At 47.4% G+C, this 25,273-nt stretch overlaps 2 protein-coding genes, 1 long non-coding RNA gene and 2 other non-coding genes across 5 annotated transcripts; all 5 read right to left on the bottom strand.

Moving 5' to 3' along the window:
• Nucleotides 1-260: 260 nt before the first annotated feature.
• LOC135826732 (uncharacterized) lies at nucleotides 261-5,365 on the bottom strand. The gene is made up of 3 exons (XM_065339333.1): nucleotides 5,229-5,365; nucleotides 2,057-4,472; nucleotides 261-743 (listed from the first exon to the last, which is right to left on the bottom strand). Exons 1-3 carry the CDS (start codon nucleotides 5,363-5,365, stop codon nucleotides 261-263), a joined length of 3,036 nt encoding a protein of 1,011 aa, XP_065195405.1.
• A 670-nt stretch (nucleotides 5,366-6,035) lies between these two features.
• Nucleotides 6,036-22,134, bottom strand: LOC135825794 (uncharacterized). Its single transcript, XR_010555139.1, has 5 exons — nucleotides 21,950-22,134; nucleotides 16,475-16,649; nucleotides 12,139-12,207; nucleotides 8,548-8,613; nucleotides 6,036-6,355 (listed from the first exon to the last, which is right to left on the bottom strand). It is a non-coding gene; the product is annotated as an uncharacterized LOC135825794 (long non-coding RNA).
• On the bottom strand, nucleotides 9,967-10,038 carry Trnad-guc (transfer RNA aspartic acid (anticodon GUC)). The gene has a single exon. It is a non-coding gene; the product is annotated as a tRNA-Asp (tRNA).
• Nucleotides 16,913-16,984, bottom strand: Trnad-guc (transfer RNA aspartic acid (anticodon GUC)). Its single transcript has one exon. It is a non-coding gene; the product is annotated as a tRNA-Asp (tRNA).
• A 420-nt stretch (nucleotides 22,135-22,554) lies between the features above and the next one.
• LOC135826347 (actin-3-like) lies at nucleotides 22,555-24,373 on the bottom strand. Its single transcript, XM_065338961.1, has 3 exons — nucleotides 24,055-24,373; nucleotides 23,690-23,800; nucleotides 22,555-23,448 (listed from the first exon to the last, which is right to left on the bottom strand). The coding sequence occupies exons 1-3, from the start codon at nucleotides 24,307-24,309 to the stop codon at nucleotides 22,684-22,686; spliced, it is 1,131 nt and encodes a 376-aa protein (XP_065195033.1). The 5' UTR covers nucleotides 24,310-24,373; the 3' UTR covers nucleotides 22,555-22,683.
• Between the last annotated feature and the right edge of the window lie 900 nt (nucleotides 24,374-25,273).

Below are 25,273 nucleotides of genomic sequence, written 5' to 3'. Positions count from 1 at the left end.
AGAATCTGACTGAAATAGCAATACATGGGAGAGCTGAAAGCAGTATGACTGAAATACTGCGACTGAGAATCTGACTGAAATAGCAATACATGGGAGAGCTGAAAGCAGTATGACTGAAATACTGCGACTGAGAATCTGACTGAAATAGCAAGAATACATGGGAGAGCTGAAAGCAAACGGATTGTCTGAGATTGGTTCTCAGCTTGACATATTGCAAGAAATCATCCGTGTTATTGTAACCTGACTCGAACGAGTGGTGTTTACACAAGATTGGAGTCTCTCAGAGCGACCGTTTGACGCCGGCTCTGTGTTGCAGTTCTGCGCTGCGGTCTGGTATTAATGGTGGACGCTACATCAACAGCAGGTGTATGCACATCTTGAGATGGTACTGGGGTTGGTGAAGGTACATCCTCACATGTTACATCCACACTATCGGGTAACTCACATTCTAGTGGATACAGGGTACTAACTGGGCGCTGCAACGACTTGCCTGTAGTGGTCCTGAGTGTCACAGACCTAGTGACGTTGTCCTTCCCCGTGTGGATGGTTTGGACTACGCCTAGCTTCCACGTGCCGCGTGGTTGGCTGTCACCCATGAGGACCGGCTGTCCGACTCTGGGTACGTAGGTTTCTGTGCCTCGCTTGTGGCGTCCAGCACTGGTGCGCTCTCTGAGACTTAGCAGGTAGTCCCGTTGCCAAGTTGTCCAGAAGTCCTTGACGAGGGCTTGGCCTTTCTTCCACCCCTGTAACAAAGAAGAGGCAGAAGAAAGGCGACACAAAAAGTCTGGGTAGATATTCTGTTCATCAATTAACTCAGGAAACATTAAATTAGGTTTTAAAGATAGAAAGTGGGAAGGTGTGATCACATCAGTGCTAGCCATAGGTGTGTCTCCCCCCACGTAAACGAGAGGCCGACTGTTAACTGCGGCCTCCGCTTCAGTAAGAAATGTCCGCAACTGGTCTGGGGTCAGGTGGGCTGATCTGACAGTCTTGCGGAGAGCGCGTTTCACAAGCCCTACCATTCGCTCATAAATTCCACCCATCCAAGGGGCGTGCTGCACACTAAAGTGCCAGTCGGTGCCGCGTGCCGTGATGGTGTCGGCTACTGCTGGGTCGCTGATCACCTCCTTCCAAGCCTTGTCGAGGGTTGTCTTCGTCATTTTAAACTGTGGCGCGTTGTCTGACCACAACGCTCTGGGCACACCTCTACGTGATACGAAACGGCGGAAGGCTAGTAGAAATTGCTCTGAAGACATATCCGTGACAAGCTCGAGATGGACTGCGCGTGTTGATAGGCATGTGAAGAGGGCTACCCAAACCTTTACCGATGCTTCAGCTGTCTTCGCGAAGAGAGGACCAAAGTAGTCGACGCCGGTGTATAGGAATGCTTCTGCTACGTTGACTCTTTCCGGTGGTAATGGAGCCATTGCTGGCATGTCAAACGGACCACCTTCAGCTCGACGGCATGTGATGCACTTTTTTAGGATGGTCTTTACGGTACTGCGGCCTTTAGGGATCCAGTACTTCTCCCTTATACTAGCAAGAGTATGCGACACTCCAGGATGCATGAGGATGCGGTGATGCTCTTCGACGAGCAGGCGTGTTACAGCTGAGTTATGAGGCAAGAAAATGGGGAACTTAGAGCTAGGTGGAAGGTTCGCATGTTCAAGTCTTCCACGGCTTCGGATGAGTCCTCTGTCGTCGATGTAGAGACGAAGAGACTGTACTGTGTTGTTCTTCCTTTGTTCCCGGATGGCTGATACTACGTCGGTACAGTGGTTTCTCTGGGATGACTGCAGCCACAGGTTGCGTGCACTACACAGTTCGGGAACAGTGAGCTGATCTTTAAGTTTCTTGGTTGCTGATTTTCTGCAGTTTCGGATGAAACGCTGAGCCCATGCTGTGACACGCACAAGTCGACCCATTGTTGAGAAGTCCGACGCGCTTAGATCAAATGGTTCCGAAGGATCTTCCCCAACAACAAGAGAGACAGCTTCAATAGGATCACTACACCCTTTTTTTTGAGCGGATGTAATGAAACCGAGGGTGGACTAACTCCTTTTTTTTTGGACGGAGACCTCGATTCTTCCGTATTGGGCTGTTCAGGTTCTGGAACGAGTGGGTTCTGCAACCACTCTGGGCCGTGCCACCAGATGGACTCTTCGGAGAGGTGAGAAGATGTTCCTCGCGACGGGAGATCAGCTGGATTGTCTCGCGAAGGAACGTAGCGGTACTCGGCTTCAGATTTACGTATCCGAGCGACTCGACGCTGGACAAAGGAAGGTAAGTCCTTGCGACTGTTGATCCATCCTAGCACACATGTAGAATCGGACCATAGAATAATGTGATCAAGATTAATCGGGAGCTGCTTTTTCAAGAAGGCGATGAGATCAGCACCAAGTGCTGCTGCCATGAGTTCCAACTTTGGGATGGTTAACTTCGGAGAGGGCTTGAGCGGAGCTAACTTAGATCTACAAAGAATGAGGTGCGATTCAGTAGCAGATCCGGACGATGATGACAAGTATGCAACTGCAGCATAGGCAGTTTGCGAAGCATCGCAGAAGACATGAAGTGTGTGTTGGTCGGCTTCTGGAATGCAGCATGGACGTGGGATGCTGTGATTTGTAGCATCGTCGAGTTCTGCAGCGAGAGTTTTCCACGTGTGGAGAATAGAAACTGGGAGTGCTTCGTCCCATTGGAGCTTCTGCCGCCACACTTCCTGTAAGAGTAGCTTGGCCTTCACGACGATGGGCGAATGGATGCCAAGTGGATCGAAGAACTGAGCTACGGCCTGAAGTAACTCGCGCTTGGTTCGGACTAGTGTGTCCGACGCTGATGTGTTTGCTACTTTGAGGTGATCAGTAACAGTGTGCCAATCTAGCCCAAGGACCTTCTGGTGTTCGCCAGACGAACGATCTGATTCTGGGATGCTCTCTATGAGGGCTGCTGAGTTAGAGGACCACTGTCTGAGGTTCATGGAGGCATCGGCGAAGACTGACTTGGCGTGATGGTAGAGGTTGATACCAGTCGAGACGGAGTCTACACCAAGAAGGACGTTGTCAACATACGTATTCTGCATGATGTTGGATGCCTCTGGGCTACCGGATGATTCAAGGTGGTGTTGGATGGTAGCTCCGAGCAAGAAAGGGCTCGAGATAACTCCGAATGGTACTCGACAAAAGCGATACGTGATGATATTTCCTCCAGCGGGTGGCTGGAAAGGATCTCGAACCCATAGGAATCTCGTGACGTCTCGATCTTCGTTAGCGAGCGAAAGTTGGAGAAATGCTTTCTCTACATCACTAGAGACAGCGATGGGTTCAAGGCGGAACCTCAAAAGAACGCCGGCGAGATCTGGTAACAGTACTGGACCGCGGTGAAGACATTCATTTAGTGATGGACTGTTCGGAGACGACTTCGCGGAAGCGTCGTATACAAGACGGAGCTTTGTCGTAGTGCTATCCTTTGCGACGCAGTGATGCGGCAAGTAATGGGTGAGGAACTGGCTTCCTTGACTGTCGACTTCCTCGATTACACCTAGCTTTAGCTGTTCCGCAAGGATGTCATTGTAGGCTCGAAGCTTCGACGGTTCCTGCCTGAGACGGTTGAGTAGTGAGTTCAGGCGACCGTACGCAAGACCGAAGTTGTTCGGTAGTGGGGGCGAGTTAGAGCGCCAAGGCCACTTGACGACATACCTTCCGTTGTTGTCTTGAGTGATACTATCTTCAAAAGCATGCATGGCTTCAGTGTCGCTAGTTGAAGCATTTACTGTGGTTGTGTCGTCTTCTATAGCCCAAAATCGCTGGAGTGGATCAGGCGTTTCGCTATCCACGAACAGGGTTTGGGCCTCGCTGCACTTCTCTGATGACTTGCCTGCGAGGATGTAGCCTAGCTTTGAATTGAGGAGAATGAGTCCATCGGAGAAGGTTACTCGGTCACTAAGGAGAATGTCATAGTAGTAATCTCCTCCTATCAGTATATCAATGCTGACACGTTCTTCTGACTCACACAACGGTTCAGCTAGACGGAAGCCTGCTAGTTCAGGGCGGTTCTTCACGACTACCGGCACTTTCAAAATCGGGCTGGAAATAACCGGTACAACATTTAGTGACAGTGGCATTTTCGATCCATCTGCTATCTTGATAAGTACTTCCGTGGCATCTAGACACTGAATTCTTCTGTCGGAGCTACCGAAGCCTGATGTCGCTAAGGTGTCCTTGCGGATCGTCGGTGAGCTAAGAATGTCACGTGCCTTAGATGTGATGAATGACCTAGTTGCGCCAGTGTCAAAAAGAATCCGTACTTCACACTGTCCGGTTCCATGATGTGCTGTAGTGACTGCCGTCTGCATGAAAGTGTGCTCGCCTAGTGCTATTAAAGTATGCTGTGGAGTGTACGCCTCGGCATCAGCATTCAGAGTGGATGCGCTTGTTGCAAACTTTTGCGGACACAGGCTACGGTGATGGGGTTGTCTGCAATGGTAGCAAAGACGAGAAATAGAGCACGCTCGCGCTGGGTGTCCCTTTCGGAGGCACCGGAAACACTGGTCATTCAGCTTGGCTTTTCGACTATCGACAGACGTGTATGTACTGCATTCGTCAGAAAAGTGTTTGCCTTGACAAAAGTGACACCGTGGTTGCCGTTCGGTGGGACGTGAATTGCCTAACAAAACAGCAGCAGACTGATTTGCCGTTGATCTCGGTTTGTGTTCCGTATGTTTCGGCGGATTTGGTGTGGCCAGTGAGGACTGTGCCTCTGCTGCTTCTTTGGCCATGAGATATTCCTGAATTGCTTTGCGGAGATCTTTCACCGACCAGTGAACTTTAACTTTCTTCAACTCCAACTGGAGAACAACATGCTGGGGAAGCTTTGACAATATCATCGATACAAATACACTTTGGTTGATATCCTGTCCACATGCTTGCAAGGAGCGTAACTGCTCTTCAACTTGGTCGTAGAATGACCTGATGGACTGGGTTTTGTTTGAACAAGCAGGGATACCCATGAGTGCAGTGTAACGAGCATGAATGACCCGTTCAGTATTACCAAATCTTTCTTGTAAGATATCGACAACAGGTTGGTAGTTTGTATCCGTACATAGGAAACCAGACACTGCGTCTAGTGCATCCCCCCTGAGGCAAGACTTGAGATACGTGAGCTTTTCGGCATTAGATAACAGTGAGTTATTATCAACACAAGAACGGAACATATCTGAGAATTCAGCATACTTCATGACATTCCCATCAAACGTAGGCAATGAAAGTTTCGGTAACGAAACATTGGCTGTGGTCTTAGAATTAGTACTGGTACTTGGACCTGGTTGCTGTTGCTGCTGACTGGTCTGGACCTTTATCAAAGATTCCATGGTGCTAATGAGTGCTGCTGTGGCAGCATCCTGCGAGGGTACTTGCTGTTGTACATTTTGAGTTGAGGGGCGTCTGCTCTCCAAGTACGAGAGGGTAGCATTCAAAGAGAGGACTCGTCTCTCAAGTTGGACAAATTGGTCTAGGTGCCAGTCAACAGCAGCCTCAACGTCTTCCGCAGGGTTTGACAGACTATCCCCAAATGATTCACACACCTTCCCATAAGAAGAGACAGAGGTACGAAATTCAATCAAAAAAGGACTTAGCTTTGCTATGGCGTCTTCCAGTTGATCGTTGGGAGTTGTTCGGTACGCTGAGAATTCATCTGACTTCTCAAGGTCCTTTTCCAGGTCAGCATGTTTTCTGTCCAATAACTTCTTGTCAGTTCTCTGCTTCGGAGAAAGTCTCGAAGTAACAGCCGGGGAGCTCATGGCTCTAAATTATCAAATCCCGGGTTTCGGCACCAGTTTGTGGTGGCATAAATACAGTTTGAATTTCCCGGCCTGATTGCCACTCACAAAATACTGAGTCGAGAGAGCTCTACAATTGTAGCTCTATCATTACTGGATTAATTGTTACTGACATTAGACACAGAGCAACAAGGATTGGACTTGATCGTCGTCAGACGTACCATTAGGATAAGAAAACTGAAACTCCTCGAGTGTAGTCAGCAAGCCAAAAAATGATCGCCAAAGCCAAGGATCAAGCATGCGCATGAAAAACTGCCAGCACTGCACATCGCCATGGCAAATATGGCGATAGACAAAAAAAATGGAGAAAAGTTACGTGAAACATTCAAACTGAGTTATTTTAGCATTCGCGAATGTTACGTAATATTGAATTCGCGACATAAATTTGAATGGGCTGAAAATTTGTTGACTTACAGTATCAAGAAGAGCCGGCAGAGCAGGGCGTGGGAAATTCAGAGCAAAAGTTCGGTGCCAATGTAATGAGACTGGAAGTGCACTTGACAAAGAGTAGAATATACTCCCCTGGACAATACGAAGAACCAAATACAAAAGGGAAAAGAAGTTGCCTCTCGCCCGGTTATGGAATACATCGTACGGTGAACGGAAGTGGTGCAGTATGCTGGCACGTCTAAATATTTGTCGGACATATAAGGCCCGGACATGCACACCAACAAGGGATGTAATTAGATCAAATGCAGGGGGGGGGTTGTATGTGCAGGGGCAGAAGGGGAAGCCACTTGAGTTGTGTCATGCGGTGTAACTTGCATGCATGAGCAGAGGGCAAACAGGGCGAATATAGGCTGTGTTTACATGAGAGTTTTCAACCCGGGTCAGTGCACATACGTGTATCGTTAAGTGCCACAAGAGGGCCCCGTCTCGCAAGAGGGCCCGTCTCGCAAGAGGGCCCGTCTCGCAAGAGGGCCCTGTCTCGCAAGAGGGCCCTGTCCCGCAAGAGGGCCCGGTCTCGCAAGAGGGCCCCGTCCCGCGAGAGGCCCCGTCTCGCGAGAGCGTCCCACCTTGACTTTATAGCCGGGGGGGGGGAAAGAAAATCGTATGGCAGAGTGCAACAAGGTTGGTACAGTGTGAGAACCATAGTAGACATCCTTAGCAAAAGTACGATAACGCTAACTTTTACGGTACTCACTCCCAGCCGTGACAAAAGACGTTATCGGATAACGGAAAAACGTTACAGAGCTCAAAATAACGGGCCGACGTTCGTTATGAAAATTCTGCAAAAAATGCAAAAACTCGCATTGTTTTGTAACTGGCGCGAGATAAAAAGCACGTCGTGCAGATCGAGATGAGATCGAGAGTCGAGATTGCTTCCTCTTGTGACATTTAGCTTTTTGGCGAGTTTTGCCTTTCAGTTGACAATTTCTGCGTCCTCTGCTTCGTGCCTTTCTCCCTCTATCCCATCTGGGAAACAAAGGACCAGTTCCACGGCACTCCTGAGGAAGAAATTCATCGGCCTCTCCCAGACGTGCTGGAGCTGGAGAACCCTTACAGTCTTCGGTGCTGCGTTTAGGAAAGGGTTTCCAAGGACCTGGGAACAGCGAAAACTCATGTTCGCCGTGCTTTTGCTATTCCAGAGTAAAAGACCTCGCCAAGGTATTCTTTCGGAACGACAGCAAACTAATCCCTGGTTCAAAATTTTGAATTTCCCGCATCTGTTTCCACGAAAATTCATATCGCCATGGTTGTCACGGCTACTTCGTCTCAACTATAACGTACTTTGTGCTAAGGGAAAAGTCAGCTTGAACGATCCGAAGTACGGAAAGGTTTGCGTTTACGTTAGCGTTTTTTTAGCTAAGGATATCTAGTGTGTTAAGGTCACTGTTAGAATATTCTTGTGTAGAGCTCGCATCCGCTCGAAGGCAAACTGAGTACGGATTGACTCTACAACGTGCAGTGCGAGTACAAGGCACGTGCTGTATGACCTACAGACAGGACACCACCTCCACGACACGACCACGAAAGGATGAGGTAGTGGGAAGCTCTCGCAGGGTATTTACAAAAACCAAACCAAACTTCCCATACATATACATATACACACATTATGGTATTAGATAAACTTTGTATTGGAACACCGTGTTCGGAAACAGTGACCTTACTACAACCATCCACGGTTGGTAGAGCCCCGGTCGTGCGCGACCATCTGAACCGTATGGGTGCTAGGCCCGGTTCTGACCATCAGTACACTAGGGGAGCTACTAAGGGGAGTCCCAAGACCGGGGCTCTACCAACCGTGGACGGTTGTAGTGTCACTGTTTCCGAACACGGTGTTCCACCGCCTTGTAACATGCTGGCAAACTAAAAGCATGCACACTCAAACGTCTCTTATCCGGACGCCTCAGATACGGGCACGTCTCTCTCTACCGGCCACCGTCAGCTTGAGTTCCTATGGCAAAAATGCTTCGTATTTTGGGGAGGGGGGGGGGGGGGGGTTGAACTTTTTTTCCGAATGCACAAGTGCTTATTTGTCACTGCCAACCTGTGTAATCCACACATTTTTATCCATGGATTATTTTTGTAACCTGAACATGTGCAATATGCGCCAAAAAAAACCTCTTCAAAAATGATAATGATACATGGTAGATGAGTTATCCTGAGATACGGGAAAATCTGAGATACGGGCAGTGCCCGGTCCCAAGGTGCTCGGATAAGAGACGTCTGAGTGTACCCACGCGTGTTGTTGAATACAGGCATGTACATACCGATGACGGAGCATCAGAACGAAGCAGGGCAGAAGTTGGTGACATGGTCCTCATCCACATCAAACCCTGTAGCATTGGGGGAAACGGAGAACAGGAAACGAAAATAGACAAACAGGCTACCATCTCCTTCATATTGTAACAGTTACAGTGAGACCTGTCTGAGATGAATGCCAAAGGGATCCTCAAAACGAGGTCTCTGGTACCAGGTGGTCCGCTAATCCAGGGTCATTTGACTGGAAATAGCATTCCTTGGTCCTAGTCGCAGTGGTCTTCTGGGACAGGTGGTCGCCTTATCCGAGTGGTCGCCGTGATAGGTTTAACCAAGAGTACATACCCCCCCCCCTCCCCCCCCCCCCAGAGTGTGCAACGCCTGATCCAGCTCTGCATAAGATCTTGATCTAGCATAGTCGGATCTTCTGGTGTTATGCATACGCCCCACACCAGCGCAAGGCCAGTCTCGAGGCAGGGCACTTTTGTTTTTGATACGAGAGTCCCCGCAACTCCCTGGGTCCGCTCAGATCTGTACGGTATTATGACGCTAGATCCGATTAGGGCGCGTTCAGACTACCGATAAAAAGTGACGGAATGGAAAAGTTGCCAAGGTGATTTGATCACGTGACGTTACTGGCACGTTACCGGCGGAAAAGTTTTACTGCCGCGGCTGCTGCGGCAGTAAACTTTTCCCGGCAGTAAAAAAAGTGCTCAGGCTGCATGCGCGCTGGGAAAAAGGGAAAATCCCTTCTCAGCGCTGCGGCGAGAGCTGCAAAACGTACGTACCGGTAACGTTAGTTTATCGGTAGTGTGAATGTCCTTCACGGTTTATCGCTTTTCACGGTAGTCTGAACGCGCCCTAAGGGCCGGGTTCCACTGCGGCTCCGCTGCCCCGCTGCTCGTCTTTCGCGGCTTGAAACGTCATCATTACCATAGTGACCGCGGCTCGAGCTGGAGCAGCGAGTCCGCGGCTCACCGCGAGCTTTTGCTACGATTCTTGACCAAAAACTGTGAGCTGCGGTCGCGGCTCGACCTGTTTCCCGTACTTTGCATTGTTTTGTACGCCAGAATTTTAAAATTCAAATTTTAATTCGTTGCGCAGGCCAGAACACGAGGATTTGTTTGATTTCGCGCGCGAGGCAGGTGAAACGTCATCAAAAAGTGTGGACCACGACCGCGGTACCGCGAATGGCGAGTGACAGTGGAACCGTGCTGCTCCGCTGCATGCAGCCAAGTGCCGCGGAGCAGCGGAGCCGCAGTGGAACCCGGCCCTTACGCTCAACCAAGACCCTATGCAGAGCTGGACCAGACGTTGCACACTCTGGGGGGTTATGTACTCTTGGTTTTACTTTATGCAGCAATCAAACAAACTCTTCCAAGCTGATGCCGACTCAACACTAATACAAAAAAAAGGAAAAAATAAATGTCCTCCCCGGCCGGGAATCGAACCCGGGTCTTCCGCGTGACAGGCGGAGATACTTACCACTATACTACCGAGGATTGACTGACAATTCACTACACCGATGCAAATTTGATCAGCACAGTGTACGTGTACATGCCAGAAGTTTTCAGTCCACTACTGAGTAGAGTTGTGCTCGGTGAAATCCGAACAAGAGTGCACATTTGGCGCAATGAACTTGCACGGTCGTCGACGTCCTGGAAGTGGCACGAATGCGGCTAGCTGGACGTTCACATGTACAAATACAATGATGTAAGTGGGACGTGTCCTGGGCGCCAGCGTTCCACCGCGGGTCAGATTCCAGCGAGCGCAACTGTAGTTAGTAATGGGTAGGCCGTGCATGCACATCCTGTCGAAAAGATGATAAATTCCACAACTTGCATGGAAACTAGCCAGGCTGGGCTGGCTAGTATTCAGAAGTCATGTGCATGGTACATTATCAAACTGGTAGGGGTGTCAACGGGTACAGTCGGACCTCGCTTATCCGGTCCTCTTTTATCCGGATCCCTCGCCATCCGGAAGAAAATTGTTGGTTACCGATTTACAGCATTTGCCATGCATACACACAGTATGTGTGTTCGATTATCCGGTTCCCTCGCCTATCCGGATATTTCTGTGGAAAACGGATGTGTGCGGTTAAGCGAGGTTTGACTGTAGTAGGGTACCAGTGCTACCCGGAATTTGATCGGGTAAATGATGTAGTAGGGCAGCAATTTGCTCCCGGGAACCCGATCGGGTAGTTGAGTACGGCGTTTTTGCAACAGCGCATGTAAACAGTACGGGTACGTGCTCACTGTACACTTTCTATGTAGCGCAAGTGCACACTCACAGTACAAACTGCGTCAAAAAATATTCGATTGGCTATCCGTGCTATCCGGATAAAAATACCCGAACCCGTTACCCGACCAAATCGCTACCCGTTGCAGCCCGATCAAACGCACTACAGAGGCGAGACAACCAGACCCAAGACACCAGTGGACACGTACCACCCCGTACAGAGCTTTCAGCACAGGTCTACCCTTGTTAGTAGATAACCCGGGGGTTTCAATTTGTTGTCTTATAACGAGTATTATCTACTAAATAAATTAAACATTTCACGGTTCGCGTGAGACTGGGCTGGAAGCCGAGTTTTCCGCATCCACCGTGGGAACGCCACCAGTGACCACCCTCTACTATCCGGACGTGAATGTACGCTTTTCAGGCGGCAGTCGATTTTTGATCATTCTCTTCTAATTAGGTTTGTAAGTTGAAACTGATGAAGAAGAGGTTGGTGCGACTTCGGCGATACTGCGGGAATTGTGTGTTGCTCTCTACATGGGAGCTCGCGCTTTTCCTGCCGAGTTGAATTCTCACTTGACTGACTCACGATGTCGTACTAATGAGGGTTGACCTGATATTTTGTTCTAACCAGGCCTAACAAAGACAACATTCTGGTCGGGCATTCGAGGGCAACACGTTACCGATTGGATCCACGAAGTTGAGTCTATCTCAATCAAAACTTTCAGCTACCTATTCATAGACTGATCCTTATGCACAGATATACAGCATTCCCTCACTAGTGGGACCATTGTTATTAGGCTAGGGCCTGTTTCGGACTTCCCACTCTAAATAAAGAATACAAACAAACAAAAAACAATAGAACAGCATCAACACATCGGATCTCCTTGCAGTCTACTCTCGATAAGTCGTGCACCCGATCTTGAAGACAAAAAGGCATGAAATATCGCGAGTGTGTGGCTTAAAAGTAGTGTATACAAATACAAAGGTGCATACCGTCCGGATATCAAAAGTGCGCAACTTATGGCAAGTGCGTGACTCATGGCGAGTGCGTGACCTATCGCGAGTGCAAGACGTATCGCGATTGCGTGACTTGTCGTGAGTGCACGACTTATCGCGAGTGCACGACTTATGGCGATTGCACGACTTATCGCGAGTGTGTGACTCATGGCGATTGCGTGACTTATGGCGAGTGTGTGACTTATCGCGAGTGTGTGACTTATCGCAAGCGCAAGACGTATCGTGAGTGCGTGACTGTGGATCTACGTACGTTGCCGTGGTCACGTGCACAGGGCCCGGCGTTCCAAATCTCCGGAGAGAGTACTGTCTACCGGCTAGCAATTGCCTGGATGTCACATACGTACCTGATCAGAACCGCTCGGTAGTGTTGATCAGCTGTGCCTGCTGGAAACTTTGAGCCATGGTGATGGCAGCTGCAAGACACAGTGCAGCAGGACAGGACAAAACAAGAGGAGCTGCAAACTTAAGGAGGCTCCAACCCTTTGGGGGTGATTTTTTTTCTTCATAAACCCCCTCCTTTTTGTGGATGAGTGTGCTCTATATCATCCCATGTTACTCCACAAAAAAATTCAGGGGGTGTTTCCGCGGAGATAAGGCTGTTTGAGGTGTATTTCTAGGGGTGGGTGTATTTATCGATTTCGGCCTAAATTTGCTTGTTTTGGGGTCATATTTCAGATTTACCAGTTGTCTGGCTTCTCTTTGTGATTGCAAGTCCTTTCACACATCACAGTGAAGCATTTGAGCAAGAAAATCTGGCAATCAGCATTGACTACTCAGAAAAATAGTAATTTTGGTACAAAAATGAACTTCGCAGAAATGCCCGTCCGCAAAGTACAATTGGGTGCACAGCTTCATAATTTCTTCATGGACATGCCCTTTTTATTAAATTTTTGGGATCCCCATACTTCATAGAAACTAGAAATATATAATTTTAAGGGGGTTACCGTGCATTTTAGACCTCCAAAAATAAAAATAGGACAGAAAATTGGCCGATTTTCCACCATTCTTGGAATTGCTATTTTTCAGGTAAGGTGATCATTCCATGCATTCCTTGTGGTATTACTCCAATTTTTGGTGTCAAAAGCATTGAATGGTCCCCCAGATTGTTATAGTACACATGGAGACTAGATGAGGCCATGGTTCCTGGGCTTTTTAGCCCTTGATCTGGATATCGGCATGATCCATGCACAACGTTGTTCATGATCCAGGCCGAGGCCTACTGACCCTGAACACAACTCTTGCAATAGTTCACTCCTAGTATTTCTCATAAAGCAACAGGCAAAGAGCTTGAGGAGGATAACAATTATTATATTCTGGGCCAATAACTTCACAGTTTCACGTTTGTAGTACATGTACAATGTAGATGCAGGTTCAACTCAATATTGGCAATGAACGACTGCTAGTAATTGTAGCATCCATTAGGTATAATCATAACACTATTCCCAATAACATGGAACAACCACAAGTGTATGTGGGTGCATGCACATTGCCCACATCGATACATACATGTACATGTACGCTTACATGCACATACTCACACTCACAATCAAGTACCCCTTGCACACACACATACATGTACGTCATATACGCGCACCAGCATACACCCACATGTAAAATGCATGCTCTTGAGCTTAGTTACCATAATCTGCTGTCCCTGCACTTGTGCACGCGTGCGCGCGCGCGCGCACACACAACATGTACTGCGCGCGCGCGCGTGCACACACACTCATAACATGTAGGCTCACACTCGTGCCTGCGTATGTGCATGCACATGGTGCTTATGGGTACAGGTGCATGCATTCATCATAATAGAACTGGTGCGAGTAGTGTAGGAATATTTTCAAATCACTGGTGCTGTACAACACAACATTTACAAAATACTTCACACTCTGACAATAGAGAATAGTACTGCAAAACAACATACTCAATTTTCAGTGCTGCATTTTATGCACATTATAATTCAAGTGGACGCAGGTGATGACTTACTGCTGGCGACGTTGGCAGCTGACAGGTCACAGCTTTCGTAAATAAAATAGCCCAAGTCACTGAGCAGTAGCTCACCAACGATTTACCACTCACTCCAGACTGCAATGTTTTCAGCGTAGCAATATAATATTATTTCGCCACTTGAGAATTAGAAGTGGATCCACTTACCAGAGTCTGTGCACCCACTTCAGTCTCTCTCTCCCAAACTCGCTTACAGTAGGTTTTGGTCCCTGGTGTTATACAGCCATCGAGACGCTTGGCTCCGTTCTCCTTGGTCATTTTTCGTCAAGCAAAATTATTCAGGATCTCGAGAAATCGAGCTGTGAAGTCAACTTCTTGCTCACACCAGCGATGCTTTTGAAAACATGCCCTGATACCCACTGACACAACGGAAGAGAAAACAAGAGGAACCTCGATGGGGCCCAGGGAAGACTACAGGTGAAGAATGAAACAATATTCTCTGATATGACTGTCGATCGCGGAGTTCAAATTTTAGTAAGTTGAGATGGGAATTTCCCAACTTTTCGCACTTATCGGCAAAAACAAGACTTTTGCCTGCAAAAAACAGTGCGCCAGACCGGCTGCGCAGCGCAGAAGGTTGGAGCCTCCTTAACAGTATAAACGGCCAAAAAAGGGGATTTCCTCCGTCTTTTTAAACATTGTGAACCTGATGAAGGCAATTTGCCGAAACGTTGGAATGATTATTGTGAAATGAGTTGAACTATTGCAGTGGAAGAGAGCGTGTAGGCTCTACTCTGAACTGTTTTTAAACACGGCATGGGAAAGGCAATACTCGTTGACCAGGCACTTGAGCACAGTAGGTTCTCGTCTCTACCGTACTCAAAATCTTCAACTCACAATCCAGAGCAAATGCCCTGACTACATACAAGTACTGTAAAAGCCATATATATAACGAAGTGCTAACTCTAACGAGTTAACGAGGAGAAATCTGTCGTTAAAATAGAAATCGTTATACAGAAATCGATACATATACTGTCCTATTGAGTGTTGAGAATGAGTGAGAATCGTTACCTTTGGTACATGTAAATCAGTCAATTTTGGGAAATCGTTATATGGGCCGCAAAGTTGAGAAATGACGAAATGAAAGGAAATGTTTTTTTCGAGCACGTTCACTCTGCACTTCGTTCATGATGTGGCGATAATCTTCTCAAATTTTGATCAAACACTTGTTTGGCGGTCTAGTTCAAGTGGCTGGCGAGCAAAGACTGACAATGTTCGTATCTAGTGACACTAGAGCAGCTCGCAGCGCCAGACGATCGCTGTGCATGGCCCAGGTTTGGTCAGGTGTCAGCAAGTCCGTGGCGGCGGGTCTGCAGAGCGACGCTGACAATTTATTGGGATCTCAGTGATGTTGATGTCGACAGCGAAGCTGAATCGTCCCCGTCGTCTCCAGTAGCGAAGAGGCACAAGTTGTGGGCGAGTACATAATCATTAGGCGGCGAATGGGCTGCCTTACGACGTTACTTGCCGTTCAGCTTTCATGAGTCGTCTGATGCAGTCTCGAAAGCGCAGGCGACAATCGAAAGTGTCACTGCCAGAATCGAAAGAGTATGCAAGTGCAACGCCTCCCAGAGCATCGTGGTGCTTTCCAGGAATAACTTGGGCCATGCCTTTGAACTGATGTCGTTGACATGCTCAAGTCTGTGTCAACATCTTTAGTTCCGTTGTATTGTGCTCCGCCACAAAAGCCACTAAGTAATAGTTTGTCTCTTTGTGTCATACTGCGCGAAAACTGTCATTTTCTATTTCAAAGTACATATTTTGAAAGCGGTGTTTGGAGCACTTGTAGACTACTTTTCTGCCCTGTATCACCTTCCAGAGGTCAAGTAAGGTTCCAAGAACTGTTTTCTGGAGGAAAACAAAATTTGAAAAATTTCACTCTAAGACATGTTTTAGCTGGTTGTGGCCCCATATATGCGCCTCGTTAGAATAATGGCTTTTACAGTACATACTGTAAGTCTGCAGGTTTTCGGCCTGGTCAAATTTCGGCCATCCAGGACTAAAACACATTTCGGCTGCATTAATATTTCGGCCGGCACTTCCTTTATACAGGTCCTCCCTCATTATAACGAGTCCGGTTACTACATAAACCCCGTTAGTAAATAGAAATCTGAAATCCCCTGGCGAAACGTGGTCTATACAACTGTTTACAGGTCCGGTTACAACATAATCCGTTAGTACATAAAATTCATTATAACGACCCTTCGCCCAGGTCCCTGGAGTGCCAAACCCTCAGTATAAGATAATATTGACCATGCAGGATCAAGGCCAAAACACGTAGGATAAAGCAGAAAGAGGAAACGTATTATGTCTATGTATTCGTGAATATGGACGATCCTTTGCATCCAAGGAAGAGTTATGTTGGAGTAACTTGGAAATTTTCAATTATCTTATAACGAGTTGAAGCATCGATAATTTATGTTGTATTGAGGGTAGCCCCGGTAAGTACGAAGTAGTGCCTATTTCACCTTTAGCTGCAAGTCCTGCTACAAGATAAGTCTCGTTATAAGATAAGTTTTTCGATGGCCCAGAGATTATCTACTAACGAGGGAGGACCTGTACACTGTTACACTGAACCTTGCAAAAAATTTCGGCGACAACAAATTTTCGGCCACACATGACTAGGCCGAAAACAGCCGAAAATAAATATGCGCCGAATATTAGCTGTCTTACAGTAGCTGGTGACCATGACGACATGTGCTGTATGGTCTTCTTCTGTTGTGTCACTGTGGTGTTGACGGCTCTCTGCTGGCTACGATGGCCTTCCCCGTCGCTCCTGTCATTTCAAATCTGTTCAGCATGTTGTCAATAATTGCAGAGTTTTGAGTCTTGATGGTCACTGACTGCACTGCAGGAAACACATGCAACAAAAGATAACGGCAAGAATAAAGAATGGACTCAGATAGAGAGCCAAGGATAAATTTATAGTAAAGAAAAAAGGACCAAGAAAATACAAGTTACGCTATACTGTCCACTAACACCACCAGTTACTTAACAATCAGCTCATGCGATAACATTGCACAACACTGACACTGTGACTGACCGACGGTACTGATGTTCTACAACTATAAGCAATCATAAAGTTTTTAAAAAAAGAAAAAAAAGAATGTCCTCCCCGGCCGGGAATCGAACCCGGGTCTTCCGCGTGACAGGCGGAGATACTTACCACTATACTACCGAGGATTGACTGACTGACTCTGAAGGCAACACAAAGTTCACTATCCGAACCCAATACCTGAAGAAAATGCTACCCGACTCAGCCCTAGTATAGTATGAATAGCCCATAACTGGTTTGCACCTGGTTCGGCCCGCCCGACCATGACGGAACCTAATTTAAAAGTTAATACGAAAAGTTGAAAACATCAGCTACTGGGCACGGCTGAACAAGACATACACAAACCATTGTGTACTGGCAACAATGGTCTCACCCGAAGGCAGCTGGTGTGTCCGACAACACGATCATACGGACTAGCAGGCACCGCAATTCACAATCACCACTGGCATACAACAACCCAGCCGAGGCACCGGGAGTGCCAACAGCCATGCTGCTCGGATAGTCACATTACACCCGCCAGCCTAAGAAGTAAGAACTGCTTTGCCTACCTTCACAAACGCCAGGGAGGTCGACAATGCCACGGCGTGTTAGGCAGAAGAGGGCCAAGCAAAACAACTGGAAAGTCCTCATCTGCTTGCACGTCCCGTTCCCTTGGACAGGCTCACTCCCGCTGGAGTTAATCGTGCTGTTGTTCTGCTGACCGTGGACAAGCACATTGCTGTACGTAAGCTCAACCGGTCGAAAACGGCCCGGTGTGTGAAAGGCGAAAGATCGCGCAAAGATAAGCCCTTCGCAGTTGTATGAGGATGGTCGAAAGCGTTTCTGTAGAGTTTGCAACAAGGTAAGAGATCACGTTCGAAAGTCGACTGTTCAAGACCACTTGGCCTGCAAGAGTCACACGCTGAAACGACAGCAGCAGTCAGAATGTGAAGATGTGAACCCCGCAAAGCGCCAGCGCACTGCAACCAGTACAATGGGCGCTGCTACCGTGTCGAAGGAGGCGAAACTCTCACGGGTCAAATAATGGGTCAAGACGCTGACTGCTGCAAACATCCCTCTGTCAAAGTCTGATCATCTGAAGATCCAGGAGTTCCTGAACAGTAGAGTGAAGAATGACGGGGCTCTACCTGGTGGAATACAGCTGCAAGATCACTATTTACCGGTTTTGTTTGACGAACATGTGGAGAGCCGGAACGCCACAATCCCTGGTATAGATTTGTGTGTTATACTGGACGAGATGAGCGACGATGTTGGACGATACGTGCTCAACATACTTGCAAGCACATCGACTGTCAGCAGCCATGGCTGTCTGGATGCATACCTATTGAATGTTGTGTTTCTGGAGAAAACCAACAATGCCATTGTGTCCCAGGCTGTGCGGGTCAAGACCCTAACAGTAACGTCTTATGGAGTTGCCTTTGAGAATGTCACGACTCATTGCACTTGATACAGATAATGCAGCATATAAATAAAGGGCTTCTACGGATGTACTGTCATTACTGTTCCCCAACTCAGTCCACGTGATATGTCTCGCACACATCCTCAACTTGATCGGAGACAGCTTCCATCATCCATTTGAGGAAGTGAACAACTGTGTGCGTCGGTTCAATAAGACATTTAACCTAGCTGGTGGCAGAAAGGCTCGTTGCTTGGCGCATCTCAAGTCTTACGTACTGGGATTGCCAGAGCCGGAATCGGGCAAGAAGCCAACGGTGACAATGGCACCAAATCCCATCGCAACTCGGTGGGGAGGTTGGTACGACTGTGTCTGCTACCATATTGTATTCGTGGATGCTTATCCTGCCTTCATCAAAGAAGATATGAGGGTGTCTTCACAGCCACGAGCATCTGTGAAAGAGCTTTCCACCAGCATGGCCAACGAAAAGCTCCGGCACAGGCTCCAGCTGCAAATGGATTTCATCTCCGATAACTGCAAGCCTCTGGTGCAGCTGAACGATCGATTCCAAAGCCGCAGGCCCTGTACCTTGCTGGCATATGATATACTCCAGCCACTCAGCCGTGACTGCCAAGCCAACGAGTTTCTGACCGTGGCAGACTGCTCCTGGCCTGTATGGCAGTGTCCTACTGGACGAGGATGAGAAAGAGGTTATGCTAGCCTCGTTCAAGGCAGCTTTCTCCACAGCTTCGGAGAAACTGAAGAAGTAGTTTTCAACGAATGGACAGCCTGCAGCCGAATTCTTGAAGGCAGTACGGATCTACAACCCCTAGAAGGTTGTTATTATGCCATGGAACATGGAGACATACTCTGCCATTCCGGGATTTGATGAGGTATCTCTAGCTGAATTCAAGCAGTACTGCGATGAACTGGCCCCAGATGCTGTACTTTCATCAGCAGCAGCTGAGGAGGCAACAGGGAACATCGGTGTTTTCTGGAGTTTGGTTGCTCAGGAAGTGCCTGCTCTTGCTCATCTAGCTCAGCGCTACATGCGTGCCGTCAACAATTCCGCAGATGCTGAGCGCAGCTTCTCGCTATACAATCTAGTTTGCACCGACCGTCGCAGGGCATTGTCAAAGGTAACACTGAAAGCACTAGTGATGCTTTACCACAACTTGGGTGTGGAGTGTGGTGCCTTTGAGAAATGAGCTTCATTGTTCTTGCTGCATTGAGCACCGGCTCTTATACAACATCTCGCTTGAACGCACTCTATTGATGTTGTTTCTGTACTCTACTACAATATCAAATATTTACATGAAATACTTAACACTATCACTCATCGCTTCTCACAGCCAATTATATTAACACTTCAGGTTCTTCAACACAGGCTCGGAGCCAGCTCCTGAGGGGTGGTACGGCCCCAGGTCGGCTACAGGACTGATTATTCTCCCATGTCCTATTTCAAAATCCTGGGAGGACACATTTCTAGCTTTATGCTTCATATCTGTTTTGTTTCAGCTACATATTCCTGCAATCACTGAACCGCCCATGAACGCTAGAATTAGTAAAAACTGGTACGGCCATGGCCGCATCAGCCTTACCAGTAGCGCCGGCCCTGTACTATCACTCATCGCTTCTGACAGCCAACTATAAAATAATAATCTAACTATTAAATGTTTTAAAAAAAAGAAGAAACACATGAGAACGAGTTATGCAGCAACTATCCACGAACGTTCTCATGTGTTTCTTCTCTTTTTTTACATTTTATTATTGGCTCAGTATCGGAGTTTTAACTATTAAATACGAGTAGTATGATATTTATGCAAGTGACTCCCCATTTCTTTCTTCAATTTCCGATATTTACTCCAGGCTTCAAGCTTATATAACGATGCCGCAGATTTTTCACCGCACCGCGGAAAATGCCGCAGATTTGTCGTTATGCCGCGGAAAGCGCCGCAGAATAACGTTTTTCTCCCCGCGGATTGTCCCGCAGAATTTCCATGGGGACAGGAGAAGATTCTTTTTGGAGAATGATCATTCCACCTCGCATGCTGCAATAAGCATTCTCATTCTGGAATCAAAAAATTAATGATAATGGTTGCCACGAGCCAAACAATGTAGCAACAGGTTCAAGTGCCTCAAATCATGCACTCAGAAGTATGTTGACTCTCCCAAGAAAACTAGAGCCGAGTAAAAGAGAAGAGAGCTGCCGTTCCACAAATAAATCATGGAATTGTTATATCAAGTGATTCCTAGTTGATCCTGGCGCGTTTGTTTGGTCAGGTGATTCTTACCCATTCCCATTCCAGAATGGTTGTCATTTTAGTTCAGACTACCGTGAATCCCGTCAAACCGTGAATGTCGATAAACCGTGAAGGACATTCACACAACCGATAAACTAACGTTACCGGCACGCAAGTTTTGCAGCTCTCACCGCGGCACTGAGAAGAGATTTTCCCTTTCTCCCCAGCCTGAGCACTCTTTTTACGGCCGGAAACGTTTTACTGCCACGGCAGTAAAAGTGTTCCGCCCGTAGCGTGCCAGTAACGTCACGTGATCAAACCACCTTGGAAACTTTCCCATTCCGTTACTTTTTATCGGTAGTCTGAACGCGCCCTTACTACAAGTAGTACATTCTGAAAATGCCCAATCAAACGCAACCTGAGTGTGTTTCGAACTACTGTAAGACATGTTATTATAACGAGTCGCAAATTAAACGATTATCCAAAATTCATAGGTTAACGAGGCGATATGACAACGATCGTGCAGTATTCCAGCATATCCACACACAACATATATGAAGCATTACAGCCTCAACGAATCTTATTATAACGAAGAAATGTCATCCGTTGAAACGTTAGATTTACTTCCTCGTTATATGCATGTCTTACAGTACTAAAGTTCACCGTTCAAACATTCCACTTGACTTCCACAGCAGGTTTGGTGCAGACAAATCAGTACACTCAAACACCTCTTATCCGGACGCCTCAAACACCTCTTATCCGGACGCCTCAGATACGGGCACGTCTCTCTACCGGGCACCTTCAGCTTGAGTTCCTATAGCACAAATGCTTAGAATTTGGGGGTTTTGAACGTTTCTTCCGAATTTGGAAGTGCTTATTTTTCACTGCCAACCTATGTAATCCACACATTTTTATCAATAGACACCCTTAGCAAACAACGTTATGTTGTAACGGTATTATCGTAAGGGGGAAAATACCGTGATTTGGGCTCGACCTTTAGCAAGATGCACACTATTTTTAGTACGCTGTTGCCACGAGAATAGCATTTACGCGAACGCGCGCGGTACAACCATTTATGTCACCATATACGCGATACAAGGTGAAATTCGTACGGACTATGCAATATTTGGCCAAAAAACGTACCGTTGGTCACAACGATAAATCAGCCCCCATAACGTTTTACGCTGCAGCTTCAACGCTATTTGGGTGATCTAGGTACGAGTACCGTAAAATATAGTGTTTATACCGATGTTTGCTAAGGGTGTCTAATGGGTTCCTTTTGTATCCTGAACATGTGCAATACGTTCCAAATAAACTTCTTCAAAAAATGATGTGATACATGGTGTAGAGGAGTTATCCGGAGATATGGGCAAATCTGAGATACGGGCAGTGCCCTGATAAGAGACGTCCGAGTGTACTTTCCAATCAGCTTCACGTGATGTGGAGAAGCTTACCTTGATTCCTGTCACTCGCACAACCATAGCAGATCGTCATATAGCCCATGTACACTGCAGCTCAGCCAGCACTGCTGAAAACGCCGACACTTCACCGCTTGTCAACTCCCGCAATTATCATACATCGTTGGCTTGCTTCGCCAGGCAGGGAAAAACAAACTTCTGAACTTCGTTACATTTGAATGATTTTCATTTTGTTTGACTGTTTCATTATTATTCTTGTATTTCAATTTTTGTTTTTGCTGCGAGCTAGCGTACTAGTACTAGTACATGTCATCATCACCAGGGAGTCGTAAAATACCGGTATTTTACGACTCCCCGGTCAACACCTGAAACCAGGAGTCCTTTATTCACCGTTTTCAGCCTGGGCAATATTCATGAAGAGTGTGAAAAGTACACCCCATACTCCCCCATGCATACTCTTGTGTGTATGTACAGCAGTAAAAATCCTTGGAACTGATTCAACTCTTGCTGGTTCTAGCAAAACACCACCATGCACCCCATTTGGTAAAAACACCAGGCACAGCAAGGTGCCAATCAAGCATGCAATTATTGCGCAAGGAGACTGTCACCAACAACCCATGCAGTCAGCATGAGGACAGAAGTGGGAGTTAAAAGCTTGTGTTTTTCGAATAACAAATTTGATGCTCTGAAACTAGTATCCGAATCCTGCGGATACAATGAATTTGAAAATTGGCTAAAACATAGATAAGACTTAAAAAAAAGACAAACATTTAGAAGCACTTGCGGTGGACAATGCTGGGGCCGGACTCGTCGTACTCCTGCTTGGAGATCCACATCTGCTGGAAGGTGGAGAGGGAAGACAGGATGGAGCCTCCGATCCATACGGAGTACTTGCGCTCTGGTGGGGCAATGATCTTGATCTTCATGGTTGGTGGGGCAAGGTTGGTGATCTCCTTCTGCATACGGTCGGCAATACCTGGGTACATGGTGGTACCACCGGACAGGACAACGTTAGCGTACAGGTCCTTACGGATGTCGACGTCGCACTTCATGATGGAGTTGTAGGTGGTCTCATGGACTCCAGACTGCTCCATACCGAGGAAGGATGGCTGGAAGAGAGCCTCGGGGCAGCGGAATCGCTCGTTGCCAATGGTGATAACCTGACCGTCGGGAAGCTCGTAGCTCTTCTCCAGGGAGGAGCTCTGGGCAGAGGTGGCCATCTCCTGCTCGAAGTCGAGGGCAACATAGCAGAGCTTCTCCTTGATGTCACGGACGATTTCACGCTCAGCAGTGGTGGTGAAAGAGTAACCACGCTCGGTGAGGATCTTCATGAGGTAGTCGGTCAAGTCACGGCCAGCCAAGTCGAGACGGAGGATGGCGTGGGGCAGAGCGTATCCCTCATAGATCGGGACGGTGTGGGACACACCATCACCAGAGTCCAAGACGATACCGGTGGTACGTCCGGAGGCGTACAGGGAGAGCACAGCCTGGATGGCGACGTACATGGCGGGGGTGTTGAAGGTCTCGAACATGATCTACACAAGAAACAGAAACAAGCAAAGAAATTGGTAAGGATATGTTCAGGTGACATGCGAGTAACACTAGAGAACCGGCAATACACACCATTCTGACAGATAATCCACAAATACGCACCTTACAAAACACAGTAAACACACCTGAGACATAATGAAGCATGCAACAATACAAACAAATTGTGAGAAGAGAAGTGAGTGCACAACCCATCTACAAGTACAAGTAAATTATAAAAAGGCATACCTGGGTCATCTTCTCACGGTTAGCCTTGGGGTTGAGGGGAGCCTCGGTCAGGAGGACGGGGTGCTCCTCGGGGGCAACACGCAACTCATTGTAGAAAGTGTGATGCCAGATCTGCAGACACGCAATAAACATGGAAACACACAAAATTAATAACTAACAACCAAACCCAGAAATCTTACCAAGCACTGCCTACACATTGGAAGTTTTGCCACAGTGAACGCGAAGCATCATGTGAGGATAGCTTCGAAAGGCAGGGAATACCAGCAAATGCATGTTCTACGTGTAACTGACCATAACAACAACACATATTCCGTAATGACAAAATAATTGACAGGAGAGAAATTTAGACACAAGAAAATCCTCACCTTCTCCATATCATCCCAGTTGGTGACGATACCGTGCTCAATGGGGTACTTGAGGGTCAGGATACCTCTCTTGGACTGAGCCTCGTCTCCGACGTAGCTGTCCTTCTGGCCCATACCGACCATCACACCCTGGTGGCGGGGACGACCGACGATGGAGGGGAAGACGGCACGGGGTGCGTCATCACCGGCGAAACCGGCTTTGCACATACCGGAGCCATTGTCTACGACAAGAGCGGCAACGTCGTCGTCACACATTTTGATAAGTTGAAACGAAGAAGAGAAGAAAAACAAGTAAAATCGAGATGGAAATGTCGAGGAATGATCTGGACTGGACTCCGACACCTCTTCTTGTAGTTTGTGGGCCACGTCAGTGGTAGCATATCCAGGCCAGGTCCAAGAAGGATTTTGATTTCCGAGAATGTACAATTTAGTTGTACGCATTCAGTGTAGCGTCACCTCGTTTCCGAGAATCGCATGCCAGATTTGGTGTTCCACAGCACAGAACAGTACCGTAGTAGACTACTACAGTGCATGGAACATGTTGGTGTAGTCTACAAGACTTTCGTACCGGGTCCGTAGTGGTGGTGACATTGTTTCGCGTATCGCGTACCGCGCGCGGGCCCAAGCGCCAGCCCGACCCCCGGGGGCCCCGGCCCCGCGCGCAGCTACTGCAAGTCTGCATGCATGCCACAAATGTAAACACAGAGGGACTACAGTATTTTCATTTTTCATTTTATTAGTTGTTTGTCTGTTTGTTTGTTATGATTTCTTGGTTTAGTCAGTCATTCAGTTTTTTATTTTTCACGGAGAAGGCGGAGAGCCCGAACGTGCCGGCACTTGTACAAAAGATAAGGAAAAACCCCAAAACAAAAACAAACACACAGATCACGCCATAGCAGAGGGCCTGGCACATGCACATGGAACCAGTGCAGTCACTGCAGTCTCGTACCGAACACAAATATGGGCTTTGCAGAGTCAATGCTGCGCTGCATGATTTTTGGCTGCGGTATGTATACTAGTGCAGTATACGGTGGATCGTTTGCATTGTTGTCAGACTGAGAGAGTTGTACAGTCATGTAGTTGTTACAGGTCGTCCCTCGTTAATACATAATCTCTGGGACTTGACAAATGTTATGTATTAACGGGGTTTATGTACTAAACGAAAGTGTACATAACTTGCTTGTATACCAGAATTTTTCACTTTTTTCAACTTTTCTGA

Source organism: Sycon ciliatum, chromosome 10, assembly GCF_964019385.1.
Source record: "Sycon ciliatum chromosome 10, ocSycCili1.1, whole genome shotgun sequence".
Taxonomy (NCBI): Eukaryota; Metazoa; Porifera; class Calcarea; order Leucosolenida; family Sycettidae; genus Sycon; species Sycon ciliatum.
Note: the sequence above shows the minus strand (reverse complement) of the source record. Positions and strands in the feature narration are given on the sequence as shown.

Coding starts and splice junctions, on each gene's coding strand:
- LOC135826732 (XM_065339333.1), bottom strand. CDS start 5,365: ATGGAATCTTTGATAAAGGTCCAGACCAGTCAGCAGCAACAGCAACCA. Junction 4,473..5,228: donor TTTGATGGGAATGTCATGAA/GTATGCTGAATT, acceptor CTACCATTGCAG/ACAACCCCATCACCGTAGCC. Junction 744..2,056: donor CTCCGTCCAAAAAAAAAGGA/GTTAGTCCACCC, acceptor TCTTTGTTACAG/GGGTGGAAGAAAGGCCAAGC.
- LOC135826347 (XM_065338961.1), bottom strand. CDS start 24,309: ATGTGTGACGACGACGTTGCCGCTCTTGTCGTAGACAATGGCTCCGGT. Junction 23,801..24,054: donor ACTGGGATGATATGGAGAAG/GTGAGGATTTTC, acceptor GCGTGTCTGCAG/ATCTGGCATCACACTTTCTA. Junction 23,449..23,689: donor ACCGTGAGAAGATGACCCAG/GTATGCCTTTTT, acceptor TTTCTTGTGTAG/ATCATGTTCGAGACCTTCAA.